Genomic DNA, 16,267 nt, shown 5'->3' with positions numbered 1-16,267 from the left:
GAGCCACCAGCCTGGCTCCAGCCTTCTGGGAAAAACTCAGGAGATTCCTGCAAGCTGCCTTACTGCAGCCAGTTAAGCCGGGATGCGGCAGGATGCTGTATTTTAGCTTACACCATCAAGAACTGGACACCTTTAAAAGCATTAAGATTTCTACCCCTCTGTATATTCTGACCTGTGGCCACAAAGGGTTTCCCCTTGCCTAAGACTGACTTGGGTGTGCAAGACAGGCACAGCATCGGGCCCTTTGCACACACGGGAACAAGGCGAAGACGATCTCACCTCCCCTGTCTTAAAACAGAAGTCAAATGCCCTAATCTCTCTTCTCTCACAAAAGAAGGGTGATTATTTTGCCATTGAACATTACCTTCCTAATGGCTTGAGTCGGTTGCTAATTTCAGTGAGAGTTCTGCTATAGGAAACAATCTGGCTATGGACTTTTCATACCTATTTTAAAATTATACTAGAGGAGATAGAACCTGAACTCAAAATAACGTCAAACTGTAGCAAATACAGAATTGGAGCAGTAGCAATTTTTAAACATTCGTAATCTGTCTGTCTCCTCATTCACACATACCTTTTTTCTCCATCTTATCAGAAACTTTTCCCCCGATAGGTGAGTAAGTAGTATCCGTGGATTCTGTTCCTTTATTTCCTTTGCTAACTCCATTTTCGTATAGCTGCCCTTCAACAGGCTGTAGTTGCCAGGTTAAACCAAACAAGTGTACTGCTGCAAAAAAATGAAGACCAATTAATTGATGTCTAAGCTACAGCACCTTCAGTCAGACTAAGAAAGAATGCTATGACCCAGTTTCTGCAAAGTGAAGTATTGCTTCATTCTGTTAGTAATAAATCAGAATTTCAAGGGGTCTAATGAGCAATTTACTATTTTACCTTAAAACTCAATGTTTAATTAGTTTCCACACTTTCTTTTGGAGTTCAGCCAGGTCAGAGTGATGAATTTCTACAGCAGTTAATGGAAATATTTGCAATTAAAAGGATAACAGTTGAATTAACTCAATATTGTGTGACAGATCCTAATGCTACATCAACATTGTCCCTCAGCTTTCAACTGTCAAAGAGCTCAGTTTGTGGATTAAAGCACTGATACCAAGCAAAAGTTCTCACCTTTCCAATCTAGTTCTAAATAAAACTCTGCCCACCGCATTCCCAAACCTTTTCATTTAGGTTAAACGTTAGGAAAAACACTGACACCATAGATTTACTGTAGAATTACACTGCAGACAAAAAACTTGCTCTAGATCTAAAATATATGCAATTGTACTACAAAACATATTAACAGAAAAATAGTTATTTACATATGCACTGGGAAATCTAAATTAATCCTTTCATGAAGTTACAAACCATCCTTATTACCATACGTGGGAGCTGCCTAACCCCCTTGGCCCCCACAGCCATTCACCTTTTTTGCGTTCCTTGCTGTTGTTCTGGATTTGAAGGGTGGTAGGAGCAAGACAGCAACAGAGGATCTTATTTTAAGCATAATACGACAGTACTGCAGCCATTCCAGACAATTACCTAGGTCTTACTGAGGAGGGCAAATTCTTCCAGAGAAGAGGTAACCTTAGCACTGAAGTAACTCAGCAGGGAGGACTGATGACCCACTAAAGTACGGACTGCGGATACCCCCCACAGAGGAGCTGCAATTGTCACATAAAGAGCAAAACCTGAGTATCAGCCTCTTTAAGCCACACGCAGCAATTTGCACTGAGTAGGATCTGCCCACAGTGGGAGCCCAAAAGGCAATATACTTGCTCTTCCTGAATTGTGTAGGAACCTCAGAGACTCTCAGGAGAAGTCAGTGTGATCTAGAATGCATCCTGCATTTAGAAAGGACATCGCTTTCTTTTGCGCTTGCACATACTTTAAGGAAAAAATCTCAATACAAACAGGACACTAGATTCTATGATTCATTTTCTCTGTGTTTGCTCACAAGCCTCCCTTGCAGGCTGAAAAGTCAAATTATAAAGCAAAACCCCATCCCTCGAATGGGCTCCTGGCACGGGCTTGCCAAAACTACCACAGGAATGCAAAGCTGCCAATCTACAATCACAAATTCCAGATCTGTGCACTCCTGGATCACCCAGCTGCAGATGCATGACCCAAATCAAGCAAATGAGAGCGTTTCTATCAAAGTAGTGAGGTGAGGTGACAGTATTTGTGACACATTTGTATTTTTTTATATCGGCTTTGGATGGAGAGAGCCAAATATACTGAATTCTCAAAGCAATGCTTCACCATCAGGTCTGGGCTCTGGAGACACACCACTGGCCAGCAAATTCCCACTCCCCAGAATAGATACTGGACACTTACTCTGGTGTTAGTGGTGAGATCTCCAGCCAGAGACTTGCCTGGATTGCTTCATATTCTACCGACTATCTACGGATTCTACAGATTCATATTCAGTCATCAAGGGACCATGCTAATACTTTGAAAAGGCTCTCGCAGTCAGATCACACAGACCTAAGCTCTGATCTTTGAGCTTATTAATGCAAGGCAGATTACTTCAACGTACATAAGGTACAACAAAAATCAACATGCCTTGACATCTCTAGAGCAGGCAGCTCTTGCTCCTGGCTTGAGCTTCTCAACGTTATTATTATTTAAAGAGTTAAAAAGATCAAAAAGGAACAAAGTTCAATGGGGTTGATAACTAATGAATGTACACTTCATTTATACTAATGCAAATAATTATATCAGCACTTGAGACAGATCAACACTAGAAGCAAAATGTAACTGCACACATCAATAAGCTTTTAGTGATTATAGAATCATGAATATAATGAATATAGCTTTCTTATGCTATTTCCATTGTTGCTATTATTCATTTCCTAAGATGGCATTTTCATGTGCTGCAGAGGGTACATCACAAAGCAAGGAGTGAATATGTAATGCACCTTTTTCCTTACTATATGTCTTTTCCAGATTACACACACTTTGCCTTTTGCCATCCATCCGCACCAATTCCAACAGTTTGTTTGTTTTGCCTTCCTTCAGGCTGGGGAAGTGCTGCTGTTTTTATAGTTCGTGCCAAAGCTTGGCAAGCTAGCAAAACTATTTGTATGTGTGTTTGACAGTCAGTTTCCTCCCTGACAAACACCAACTGCACTGTAGAGATGAGGGTCTCTGCCAGCCTTGGCCTTCTAGTCCATGGGAGATGACACAGGGTACCGGTAGAGCAGCTTAATGTTAAACAATGTGCAAGACTTGAGTGTTTGAACCCAACCAAATACACTGCTCTGAAAATAAGGTCTACTTGAGTTAAAATGAATGACTTCTATCACTGCAGAAACCTGGTCATCCGGCAATCCAAAAATCAACCTGCTTCTCATTACATTAGCTATAGGTCTTAAGAAATTACCTTCAGAAATCCAGGTATCACTGGTAATAACCAGACCACATACACCAGGAAAGCCACAAATTCTTTTTCAGAATTATTATTCCCTGTAATTTTTCAGAATTAAAGGGAATAATAAATGTTTATTTAGCAGAAAAGGAGCCTTATCTTGCCTCTTCATTTTCTGTGATACTTTTCTTTTACCTAGGGTATACATAATTGCTACAAAGCTCGTGTTTCCCACAACACATGTATGTCATGTTTTAAATATACAGATACTTCACCAAGTAAGAGTAAATAAAACTTTCAAATCTCTCTCTCTCACATCTCTTTAGAAATCAGTAGGCATGTACTGAATGAATTAAAAAGCTCGAAGGAACTTTTAGTCACTCATTCTTTGATTTTTCTAGTGGATTTCTGGCTTTTGCTCTTCCCCTTTCAGACAAAAGGGCACAGAACATGCTGTGGCACTCAGCAGCAAACCACAATGTCATTTCCCACAGCACACATCCATTTTTAAGATTCTCAGCTGTATTTCCGACGTGTAGGGCCCAGGGATAAGACCCTACTCCACAGACCAAGTGGAAGATGACACCAATACTCTGTCCAGTTTAGGACTGGGCTGGGTAAAAAGCGGGGGGATTCACTTTCTGATGAAGGTCTCTGCCCTTTCCTCAAAGGTCAGCCTTCCACACTGATGTTGACACAAAAAGACCTTGACTGCAGTCCTCCTGAGGGTTGGCTGCTGACTAACAAACAGTCCCAAACCCCACCATTACGAATGACTAAAGATGCATTATTGGATGTAGCTCACGCTCCCACCGAACACAAAAAACAGCCTTTGAGGCCTGATGACTACACATGTACTACAGAAAAGGCAAAATTTGCTTTGGCTCTGCCTACCCGGCATTCCAGAAAAATTCTGCAACTAGTTACCCTGCATTTTGCAGCACCTACAATACCTCAGCTACTACTAGGGTGCGTAAGGTCATTGGTGAACTGCTACGGTTTCAAGCAAAAGCCAGAGACTAGCAGGCAAGTGGAGATGAAATCGCCAAGTTTAAGTTAGGAGGGGCTGTGGTGAGTCACCAGGAGCATCAGCCCATACCACCCCTCCTCTGGGCCTAACTGAACCTCTCGGCTGACAACTGAGCGCCGATACCCTCCCCGCTGGTAGCAACCGCGCTCCTTCACCTGGCAGCCTGGAACTTCCACCTTCATTTCTCTGTTTCCTTGCTTATTCCATCCTACTGCAGAGCTCATCTGAAAAGATATTCTTTCTTGGCTTGTTTGAACGCCTGCTACGTTCCCCCCTCTATCATTACGTTATTAGTTTGCCTTGTGCTATTTGCCAGTGGCATTCTGCCATGAGCAGAGCTGTACATTGCTTTCACAAAGGTGATCCGGAGGCACAAAAATATATCTGAAGGCAAAATTTGACCCTCTTTACATAATGTTTGGAGATAGAGTTAATATGATGTATGCCACCATACCTGTATTTCATTTATATTTTATTAGATAGCCCTGTTTAATTCCAAGTTTCTGATAAAACTGCAACACAAAAATGGACATACACTTTTGTTTGTTTTTTTTAACAACATACATTATAGATGCTATTGCAGATGTGAAATCTGGAGGAGTCTGTAGTCAGTGGAGCTAAAGAGACTGGAGGATGCCACAGGATTATGGTGAAACTAAGGTTCTCCCTCAGACACCCTGCCCTGGCCAGCTGCAGCGGAGCTGCTCAGAGTAACTTTAAACGACTTCTCTCTCAAATACAGAAGATCCTACCCATAGTGCAGAGCTTTCCCCCACTAATTTACTATGCTGCTTAGACAAAAAATAGTTTTTAGGTACAAAACAGATTTATTGCAAAAAAAGATAAAGGCCTATATCTTTGTAAGTATAAGGCCAGATTGCTTACTTTGTTCAACCTTTAAATAAAACAAACTGACACTTTCAGATAAACTAACTCAGTCCCCGCAATTCTGCAACATACTCGAGTATGTATTCACAAATATATAAACATTTTTTTCAGAACTCATTTTGTAAACTGGATTAACCCACCATCTGCTACGAAGCCAATGATCTAATTTAATTTATTCTTATCTACCTTCTGTGTAAGCACAGCTTGTCAACTCCTGTGCTACATGTTTGGCAGAATATGAATAAGAGGCTTGGCTCCAGTGCCAAAGAGTCTCTCAGTAGTCAGAAGATGTCAAAAAAAGTCCTGTGCAATAAGTATTTATCAGCCTGCAAGACGAACTTCAGAGGACAAAAATCCTACAAATGCGAACTCTCCAAATTGCTGACCTCCACTAAAGGCTTTTGTTTAGCTTTCTCTGCTGTTTCTAGTTATTTTACAAACTCTCAGTTGACCATCCTCCCAAAGCCCAGACTTTAGAAGAGCTGTAACAGAATGTATACCAGCAGCTGACTATTGTTTCTGCACTTGACCTGACCAAATGCCAGAAAATTATTTTTTTTCTGTAACTGCTAGCAGGTTCTGCTTTTAAAACTGGATTTCACTGTGGCATGAAGCCATGGGTGCATCTGTGCCTCAGTTCCAGTACAGGTGAAGCAATGTGAAAATACATGAACACAAATAGGTGTCAGAATCAGAGTTCTGGCCCTCACCTACAGAAGAGGTGTTCTTTTGTAAGCTCATTTTGTAAATAAAATGCTATGCCACTCAGCTCTAACCAAATTTGAAAATTTGGGACTGTTAATATTTGATTCAGTCTTAAGAATCGTTTTAAAATCCATGTTGAAGTGCTAAGTTATTTTGGACCATATGTGGCCTTTCATGAAATACAGATTTTTCCATATATTTGTTACAGCCATCTTAACTCTCAAGCATTTTTCTCTTTCTCAAGCAGTCTTCTCTTTATACCTAACATATTTTTATACCTGAGAACAGAAATATTCCCTCCTCTCCTGCAATCCTCCTACTGGGATGTATAATGACTAGCTTGGTGTCATTTTTCATTACTGAGTCATATGTTAGACTTAGGAACAAACAAAACCTAATCTTAGACAACAATACCATGTTGTCAGGCTTTCTCCTCTGCGTATCTAAAGATTTGTGACACTCTCTCAAGTTCATCAGTAAGACCCAGGCTCAGAGAGAGCAGACACGGCGATTTCCAGCTGTGAAACCCTGGTGTACCTGTCTCAGTGAGAGCTATCCCACTAAGGGGTTCAACAACATGTCAGAGTTGCACATCTGCATCACAGCTTTTATGCACACCTGAAACCTTTAGCAATGTTTACTATACCATGACATTCTTCTGTGTAAAATCAGCATATTTTCCCCTTGAATGTCCTCTGCATCATTTCTAGTTCTCAGAGTTAGGGATTTCCGTTTTTCCTATTCCTTTATATCACATAAAGCTACGCAACCGTTATAAATCTAGGCACTGAGATACATACGTCCTTAAAATTTGGCCTGGCCTTTCCCAGTGTTGAAACCATCACTCCCCTACCTCATACACAGTGCAAAATGACAGGTCACAATGGCAGACAGCAGAGAGGTTTTAATTTCCTCACCCTCCATATAAATATAATTTAAGACCCAACACCCATCTCCAGTGCATACTCATAAATAGTGATAATATCATGAAGAATAGGGACAACTTCATATTCACACTTGAGAATTCATTTGTATATAAAACAGTCATTTTGTAGTCAGGGATGGTTAAATCTAAGAACATAGGATGCAATTTTCAGAGGCACTGAACATTTGCATCTCCTGCTGAAATCAATAGGAATCGTAGGAGTTCAGCATCTTTGATCAATAGGACCAGTGATTTGCAAGTCCAAATCAGCTGCTGATAAAATGGTAAGGTATCATGGAAGAAAAATGCTACTTACTAATGGGCTAAAAATAACTGACTAGATGAGCAGCCACATCAAACATTGTATTGTACATAAAGAAAAAGGTGTGGTTCTGAAAAATTATAAAGAAAACCCATTGTATTTCTTATTCTGCCTCTTGTATTTGCCTTGCTTTGAAATGTTGGTCAAAGTTCTTTAGTTGCTGATGGCTTCTTAGGTTTTTATTACAATGAGATTAAAAAAAAGAGAATATTTACTATACTATTCTAGGATTCTATTTTATAATCTTTATAGCAACACAGACCAATAGATGAACAGAGAGCAACAACTATCGACTGCACTGAATCAAATAGGTATGTTCTTGTCATATATGATAATCCAGAATCTATGTTATAGCCTTTGGACATTACTATGTACACAGTGTCTGCTAGTCCCCATCTTACTTACCAGATAAAGCAAACTAAAAAGTACTATAGAAATTTCAGTTTTCTTTCCCATACTTTCCCTTTGCAAGGGGCCACCTCTGTAAATATCTGCACCTAGACTGGTGACGTGGAGCCAGCTCAGTCCTTTAAACACCTCATGCCAGAGAAAATACAGGAACACATACCCAGGGACTTATGCATTTCTCTTTTACAATCAAAAATATAAAAACTTAAAAGGTAACTGGTTTTCAGTAATCTTCCCTCAAGATTATTATTTTTTTTTTTTTTTTAGATTTCCACATTCATTTGCATAAATCTTTAAAACACACAGAGTCTGTCTGCCCTCCAGACACAGAGAGTGCTAGCAGGCAACTTTTGCCCATTTCACGTTGCTATTTTGTGAGCAGATAACTTGTTTTCCCTGGTCAGGCTCTCACTCCACCAGCACTTTCACTCTGCCCACTTCCTGCAGCCGTGGCCAGGCTCTCGGAACCGCTGGTGAAGCCGTTGGTGCCCTGGTGACACGCAGCATCACCTTGCCACCGTGGTGACATGCAGCATCACCTCGCTGCTGGGCATCCCAGCTGCTCACCTACTTTCCTGCCCTTTTTATGGGAAAATTCAAGCAACTGTGCCCCAGGTTGCCAGGAACGCATTACAGTACTCAACATATATGAAACTACAGAAGAAAAAGAAAAGTATATATGCCTTTATTCAGCATTTACAGCGTGGAGACCAAACCCCCACATTGTAAAGTGAGGGGTTTTTTTGGAGTAACTACTATGACTTTAGAACCCATACACAGAAATTGCTCGTGTTGAAGTGAAAAGATGTTTCACTTGATAAACTAAATATTATGACTAAAGATTTTCAATAGATCAGCTGTTACACAACCATTTACAGGGTCCCAAAATTACCGTCCATGTAATAGACAAATTTATTTCAGAAAGGACCAAATAATAAACATGGTGATTTTAGGTCGCAAGTGGAAACACGGAGAAAGATTATTTTTAAATGACTACTAGTAGCTCAAAGGAGAGCAAACAGGAAAGAAGTAGGTGTTCTCAAGTAAAAGCTTCTCTATTGAGCCTCACTGACAATAGGGAAAGACTGAAAAATAAAAGAACAAAAACATTTTGGTACTTTAACTTTTGGTTGAAAAGAAATCACAGCTTATAGCACCCTGGCACAGGTCTCAGTTCATTACAAATATAAGAGCCACTTGTAAATTTTTGATCTGGAATAAGCTTTGGGTTTCCAAGACTTTGGGAATGTTCCCAACTGAGGCTGAGATTTGGGCCTATTTTTAACAGTACCATGTACCTCATGCATCAAATGGCAGTAAAAGATATTTAAGAAAGCATATTTAAGTTATTAGATAAGGGGAAGAGAAAGCTTGATGTTAAATTTTGATCTACGCTCATTTGGCCTAAAATTGCAGCTCATTATAAGTTAATGCAGACTATATACAAGGATGAAAATAATTTTGCCTTTATGAAGTCTCCCTTATTCTTCCAGTAACAGCCACTAGGCTGATCCCAGGTGAAGTCTGTTCCTGAAATTAAAACAAGTTTTGTTTTGCAATTTGGACCCAAGTATGTAGGCCTTGCTCAGCCATAATGGCCTCTGACTTGAAGAAAACCTGCCTGGAGCAGGAATAGAGGGACCTGAATCATGGTGCGCAAATTGAAAAAAAATACTCGGGGGAGAGAAATTTCACTTTCAGTGTGTTACATACAGTCTGGTTTTGTATATTCAACTACTCTTATTTAAAACATGAATGCTTAAATTTTTGATGTGAAAAGATATGCAAATATGAAACCTTACAGAGCAAGCGAACTTTGAAAATAGTTTATATGCTATTATTCACACCCAACAAAAGTGAAAGAACTAAAGTACCTGACTCATAAGAACAACCCATGAACTTATTTAAATATTTAACCAACCAGAAATGAGCAGCATGAATATTAATGTGGAATAAGCTAACTAATACTACCTGAATCTGTAGGAAAGCTTATGCAACTGAAAAATTTCTGGGGCAAACATGAGCAAATAATGGCATCCTGGAAAATGTTCTGAACTAGAATTCCTGGATCAGAGATTTGTATTTTGCTATAGAAAACATAACTAGAAATACTAATAATTTATAAAATACAAAGACATCTTCATTTTACCTAGTTCTGCCCAACTGAAAAATCTTGTTACACTCTCTCGTTACCAGGTAAAGATAAACACAGACATATCTACAGGAAATTCATATAGAGCTTTTTAATCCATAGTGACATGGAGCACTTGGAGCCTTCTCAGGCTGATGACATGTAGCAGTATATCTCTAGAAAGTTGAAAAAACTTTGGTGGCAGACTGGAATCTAAGCAGGGATGATACAGGCAGTGCTTCATCCAGATAAAATCTAAATGGTGTGGGTGGGATATATATCTGTAGCAAACAGATGAGGCTGCAAAAATTATACAGCCAGTCCTAACTGAGGGCATATGCTCACCAGCTGTTATGTAAATCTGCAATTAATGTAGCTTACTAGATCCTCAGGTGCTTTCAAATTATCATACACCAGAAATGATCAGATCTGCTTTCCCATATGCATTAGATAAGGATGTTAGGAAAAAATCCCTCCTGATGACTATCTCACTGACAGCAACTAGAACTTCGTCACTATGCGACAACCCCCCTCCAAACCCTGAAAAAACAGTGGAAAACAAAAAAATGAGTGAAATGGTAATAATTTTCACCATAAAGACAGTTATTCAGAGAATACAGAAAATTAGTAGCCACTTATTGGTCCGGAGGTATCTGTACTTGTATCTCTGGACAAGTTTTACCAAGCACAAACCACTCTTTTAAGCAAACCCAGAGTTATTCCCATTCAAGATACAGGATGTTGGGAATACTCTGGCTCCTGCCCAGCTGTGAACTGACAAATAAATCAACAAACCAGGACTGCATGTGAGAATGTGTGTCACACAAGCAAAAACTAATTAGATTTCCCTATGTTTACAGAAGCCACAGTTGCATTTTAAGAGTCTACATAACAAATGTTTTGTAACATTTTTCCATTCATGTTGAAGAACCAATGTGATAATTAATGTTGAGCCAAAACGTCATATAGTAAGTCACAAAGACTTGCTCTCCCATGTATGACTGTAATCACATTGACTCCAAGCCCACCTCCAATACATCTACCCTCTAAAGCAAACTAAAAAAAGGTGTTTCCAGCTACTCTGATAAATCCTGCCATTCTACTACAATAGCAAAATTGCAAAGTTAGGCACTTACAAAGATGAGCTTGAAATTAAGTAACTGCACTTCAATCTATTTCTGAATTTAATATTTCTGAAATGTAAATTCAGTAAAGGGACAGCAAAATGTATCTTAGAAAACATGGTGCAAAATACTGCATATTTGTAGACCTAGCTGTCATTCTAGCCAACGACATAAGAACTAAGAGGCAAAAAAGAAAAATTTAAATTGTGATCAGACTGAAGAAATGTAATAAAGATAGCAAGGCAAAATATAATTGTTATCAGCCTTTTCTGAATAATTCTTTAAAAGCAACAATGTCGTAAGCCTTAATATGAAAATCAAATGTTTAATTTAAGAAAAATACACAGCAATTAAAATCAGTAGGAGTCCTCGCCTAATATAAACAGTCATCTTAAATAGTATTTCTTTCTCTGTTAGGCAGCATCAGGGTTAGCAGAGCAGAATGTTGATGTGAATTCCATGTTGTATTCAACCTCTGGCCAACCTAGCGTTTTGCTCGCCAGAATTTACAAAGCACCCCATGGCAAACATTATTAGTAAAACATGATTTGTATTCGTGTAGAAGTAAGCAAGACAACAGAACAGAAAAGGTCAAGAATAATTCAGCGTAGAGAAGGAGGAGAGGCTTACCGATGACATAGGCTAGCAACAGCGCCAGGGTCACTGTGATGGCAGTAGCACTCAAGGCAGTGCACTTCCAGTTGCAACACCTGTAAGGTTTGTTAAAAGTGAAGGCAGGTCTGGAAAAGGTACTTCTAGGAAGAGGCCTAGGAGGTGGAGAGTAAACAGTATTGGATGTTAAAGGATAGTTCTGACTGGCTGCGCTGAAGATAGCTGAAGACCCAGATCCGTGTTTAAATAGGAAATGCCTACAAAGAGAAAACAAAGAACCACGTTGTAAAAAACACGTTGTGATTTAAGAAGTGAAAGGAACTATATAAGCACCGTATGATAAACACCGCGTATTTCCAGAGAAAATATCAAACAGAGGACGATATGTATTTGAATACCCTCCGTACCGGCAGTTTTTCAACCACGTCACAAGATTTCCAGCAAGTTTTCAGTGAAAAAAACAATATAATGTACATGATTTCGAAACTATGCTCCCAGTGGTTTGGAGTAATGCTGAGGAAAGATTATTTCTCAGCACGGCACCTGGAGGTCCTCCAAGATGAGTAACCCCTGTGTGCCTTGTCACACAGGTGTGCCCGAGACATGGGAATTGTCGCCAGCGGCACCCACCCCATCCACAAACACACAACTGGGTTTATCTCACCAAGAGTACAAAGAAAGCACAGAAGCCACTACCACTCTGAGTATTTATTTTTACTATGGGTTATCTCCAGAATATAAAGAAATAAAAAAACAGAACTAGAAAAAAAGAAAAAAGAAAAAAGAGAGCAAGGTGACTAATTGGGAAATGTACAAGGATGATCCATTTTGAAGGACTGTGGTTACTGCATAGGTGAATACTATTTGCTTAGTATTCTCAATTGAGATATTTTGAAAGCAGTTTTTCTCCAAATGCTTTTGCCTACTCTGGTGATTCTCAAACATACTAAGAAAGGATTCATTTGGAGACCTATTTCAGCATATTTTGGAGGACTGATTGCCTTCAAGTAAAAATAGCAAAGACCTATGGCACGAAGAATAAGGTACAAAAATGTGCCCTGCAGAACAGGCTCTGGTGCAGAAATATAAAGTGGTTGTCTATAGGATGATGGATAGTTTTCAAGACTGGCAAGTGCTCTGCAAGAGAATTTGGGAAAGGATATTTAATTTAAAAAATAACTTACTGCGCTATCTGCTCAGGAATTGTGGCAAAAAAGGACACATTCAAGGCTGACCACACCAATCACATGTTCTTTTGGAGACACCAACTTGCTTTGGACCTTCTTTTGTTTGTTTTATGTGAGCAAGCTTCTTCAGTGCGCTCCTGACAGGCGCACATCTAAACCTCATGGCATAGCAGGCACCCAAAGAAGTTCAGAGCATCTCCGTGTTCCTTGGTCTTAAGCCATGAGGTCTGAGCTGAGGAAGCAAGGGAAGGGGCATGGATACCACACAGCTTGCAAGAAGGAGGACTGCCTTGGCCACGGGGCTGCCACTGGAGTTGTTTTAGCCTGATCTATGCAGCCTTTCGGTTGGGTGCCCCGACTCAGGAAGACATTTCCTAGAGAATCTCCTGAGCTTGCCAGGTCTTCGCCTTGGGAGCCAGACACTGATGTGAAGCGATGAAAAGCAACAACACACTTGCATTTCAAGTGCTTTGAACTGTGCCCCGTTCATACGGGCTCCCAGCTGAGTAAGAGCATCCGTGACTGTTGCTACCATTGGTTCCTGTACAACCCACTTCTCTGTTCTTCCATTAGCTGGGAGCCGGTGCAAGTGTTCTGCAGCACCCAGGCAAGCACTACCATTCCACTTGTGCTGGGGGTGCAGCTTGCCCTCAGTTTTTGCTAAAACCAAAGGAGGATCTTGCACTTAAAATCACATGGCACTGCGACGCCTGCAAGCCACAGACACACTTCACAGCTGAAGTTAACTGGCCAATGTTGACATGGTCCAGAATCTTCCCAATGGCGAATGTACCTCTACACCTTCAGCAAGGCACAAGCTTTTGAATACATATATGGATTGATCAATCAATCCACGCTGGTAGAATTTCTTTGATGGATTCACATCAGGACATACACAGGACCAAACACTCAAGAGCATGAAATGATTATACTGTGACATTTGACTTTAAGAATATTGTAAATACATGTTCCTGGAAAGGTAATAGCTAAAATGGTGTAATGAGTATGATATTAGGTATTTCCATTATAAGATTTTAAAAGAAAGGTTACAGTTCTCAAAATGCCAGGTTATAAAAAAATAGAAAAGTATTACAGAGCAGTTTTATCTTTTAAAGGGCCTTTTATTCAGGCAGTTACATAAAAAAGGAGGTAAATGAGAAAACCAGTTAGCTTGCATTAGATTGCAGTGCCTACATACCAGGAGTCTTTTGACAAACCCCAAGAAAGGAATTTTTGTGTTGCTTATGTTGAGTACTAGCTATTCCTACTTCATACTTACTACCAAAATAAACAGCACTCAGACAAAAAAGGACAACTCAATCTGACTCAGCAACAGCATCCTGGCATTACATTCGACAACACATTGTCATTTTCTTTCCCACTGATGTTCACAGTTGTAGATATATGCATTGTATAGATGGCGATGCTCTGAAGACAGTAATTCTTCAATTTTTCTCAACTCAAATACAGTAAAATAATAATTTCAAATGAAGTAACGTAACTGTCTAGGACTATATAAATCTGCTTCCTTCATATCAGACGATAAGAATATAGTTGGTTATTTTGGCATCAGTGCTTCATTGACACACGTGAAGGCTTTTGCAAGCACAGGAAGCCTCACTTTTCAGTCAGCAGTTAACAAGATACAGTCACATATACTTTTGATAGGAAAGAATGTCAAGGCAAAATTCTTATTGATATTCAAGGAAACAGAATCACCACATAAAATTAGAAATGTGCTATCGTATATAAGCACATACATATATAACGTATGTATACATATATACATACACATATATACACACAAATAATGTATATGTATATATAAAGACAGCCAATAGTTCTTTACTTGCTTTACCTTTTCAAGACTTAATGCCAAAAGCCTACTTATTTGATAATTTCTCATTTAAATATTTTGGAAATTACAGCAAAATTGTCTGATATTGGCAGTATTGATTGTCGTTTATGGTGCACAGCTCAAAGGTATCAGAGGTAAAGGAAGGAAATGCTAAACTGAAAGTTATTGTTAAAGACTCTAACAGCCTTGCAATCAATAGTCAGGAATAATTTTATTCTCTTGCACAGGGATTTATAAATGTGGCGTCATAGCCTGATGGTAAAATGCTAGTGCGTAGATGCATTTCTTCCTTAGCAGAAGAGCGCACAGAAGCTGGATCCAGCTCACACCCTTCTAGATACCTGGCTCCATCCCCACGGAGGAGGTTTTACATAGGTTTAACTTGTAACAAAACTGGGATTCTGAGGCAGTGCTACATGGAAACTGAGCTACCAGTGAAATAATGTTCAGAAAATGTTAAAAACCACAATTGTTTATGCCTTCCATTTTGGGGAGAGTATACTGAGTACCCAAAGACATTTCTATAAAACTTGAAAAACACTGGTGGCACACAGACAAATTTCCAAAGCTAAACTGTGACTATGTTCTCATAAACTCAGACGACTCCTCATCTGTCTGGGCACACCACTGTTCCCAAAGGACAGCAGGACACGCTAAACTGTTGCTATCAATTCTATAAAATCAGGTGCTCCCTCTAAAGTGAAAAATAATAAAAGCTGCAGTTCAAAAGTTTAGATGTGAATGCAGCTTGGTGTGCGCTTTAATATTTAATCTAAGAGAAAAGCTAAGGCTTCTTTTGGTGTTTTGTTTTTTGTTTTTTTTTTTTTTTTTGGTAAACTGAGAAAAAACAGTGAATTTATAAGGATGATTGATAAGACCACTTGTTCCAAAGTGAGGAAATTCTAAATGTTCACAAAAAAGGTCAAAGACATCCATAAAGAAAATTATCATACTCTCTTAAAAAGAGAAATACAAACTTAATCTATAAGGCATTTATTTGTGAAAAAGAAGTAACTTAATTTTGTTGCAGTTATAATTCCAATACATAAAGAATTATTAAAGGCTCAGTAATAATTTCACATATAGAAAAAGCAGTTGGGAAACATTCCCTATTCAAGGTAACGACCTCTGTCTGCCTATCTACCCATTTGTTCGTCTCTACAAATGTAAAACTTTTGAACTTTGAATCCTCTCAAGTGAAGCACACTGGAAGAAAAAGATCCTACCAGACTCATAAAAAATGGGGGACTTGGACCAAAACCACCAATCGCCCCAAACAACCCAATAAAACCAGCTAACGCCCCAGTGAGGTCCTGTTTCTAAACTCGGCTCTTTGTGCTCTCTAAGCCCCTGTAGACACCCAGCCAGCGCGGCACATGGTGGCCAGCGATGCAGAATGCATCGTTCTCATCGATAGCCAGGTCTAAGCCTGCTGCAATGGCATGCATGCCCAGTAAAGGGAGTTTAGGGGAAGGGAAGGGAGTTACTGCAGAGTTCAGGTGACAGGAGGCAATAAATTAGACCTCTTAGTCCTGCCGATCACAGAATAGCTTGCGTTCTGTAGAGAAGCAGTTTCATGTGGCTCACTTAAGTGCTCTTGTTCAACCTCAAGAGGAATGCCATATAACTCCAAGAGTGCAGTTCATACAAAAATGATGAATTCTCAGCTAGGAAAAGGTTAGAGAACATTTCTTAGACTTCATTTCTTTACAG

The 16,267-nt window shown here is 39.5% G+C and overlaps 1 protein-coding gene across 2 annotated transcripts in view; it reads right to left on the bottom strand.

Moving 5' to 3' along the window:
• The window catches only part of TENM1 (teneurin transmembrane protein 1), a 348,410-nt gene that overhangs the window by 143,526 nt on the left and 188,617 nt on the right, over positions 1 to 16,267 (bottom strand). For both annotated transcript variants that reach the window (XM_055727477.1, XM_055727478.1), the window contains exons 5-6: positions 11,528 to 11,766; positions 575 to 727 (exon numbers count right to left, since the gene is read on the bottom strand). In XM_055727477.1, coding sequence (XP_055583452.1) covers positions 575 to 727; positions 11,528 to 11,766 — 392 coding nt within the window. The remainder of the gene's footprint in view (positions 1 to 574; positions 728 to 11,527; positions 11,767 to 16,267) is intronic.

The sequence above is a fragment of the Falco cherrug genome, chromosome 15 (assembly GCF_023634085.1).
Source record: "Falco cherrug isolate bFalChe1 chromosome 15, bFalChe1.pri, whole genome shotgun sequence".
In the NCBI taxonomy this organism is placed as follows: domain Eukaryota; kingdom Metazoa; phylum Chordata; class Aves; order Falconiformes; family Falconidae; genus Falco; species Falco cherrug.
This window is presented reverse-complemented; position numbering and strand designations above follow the sequence as displayed.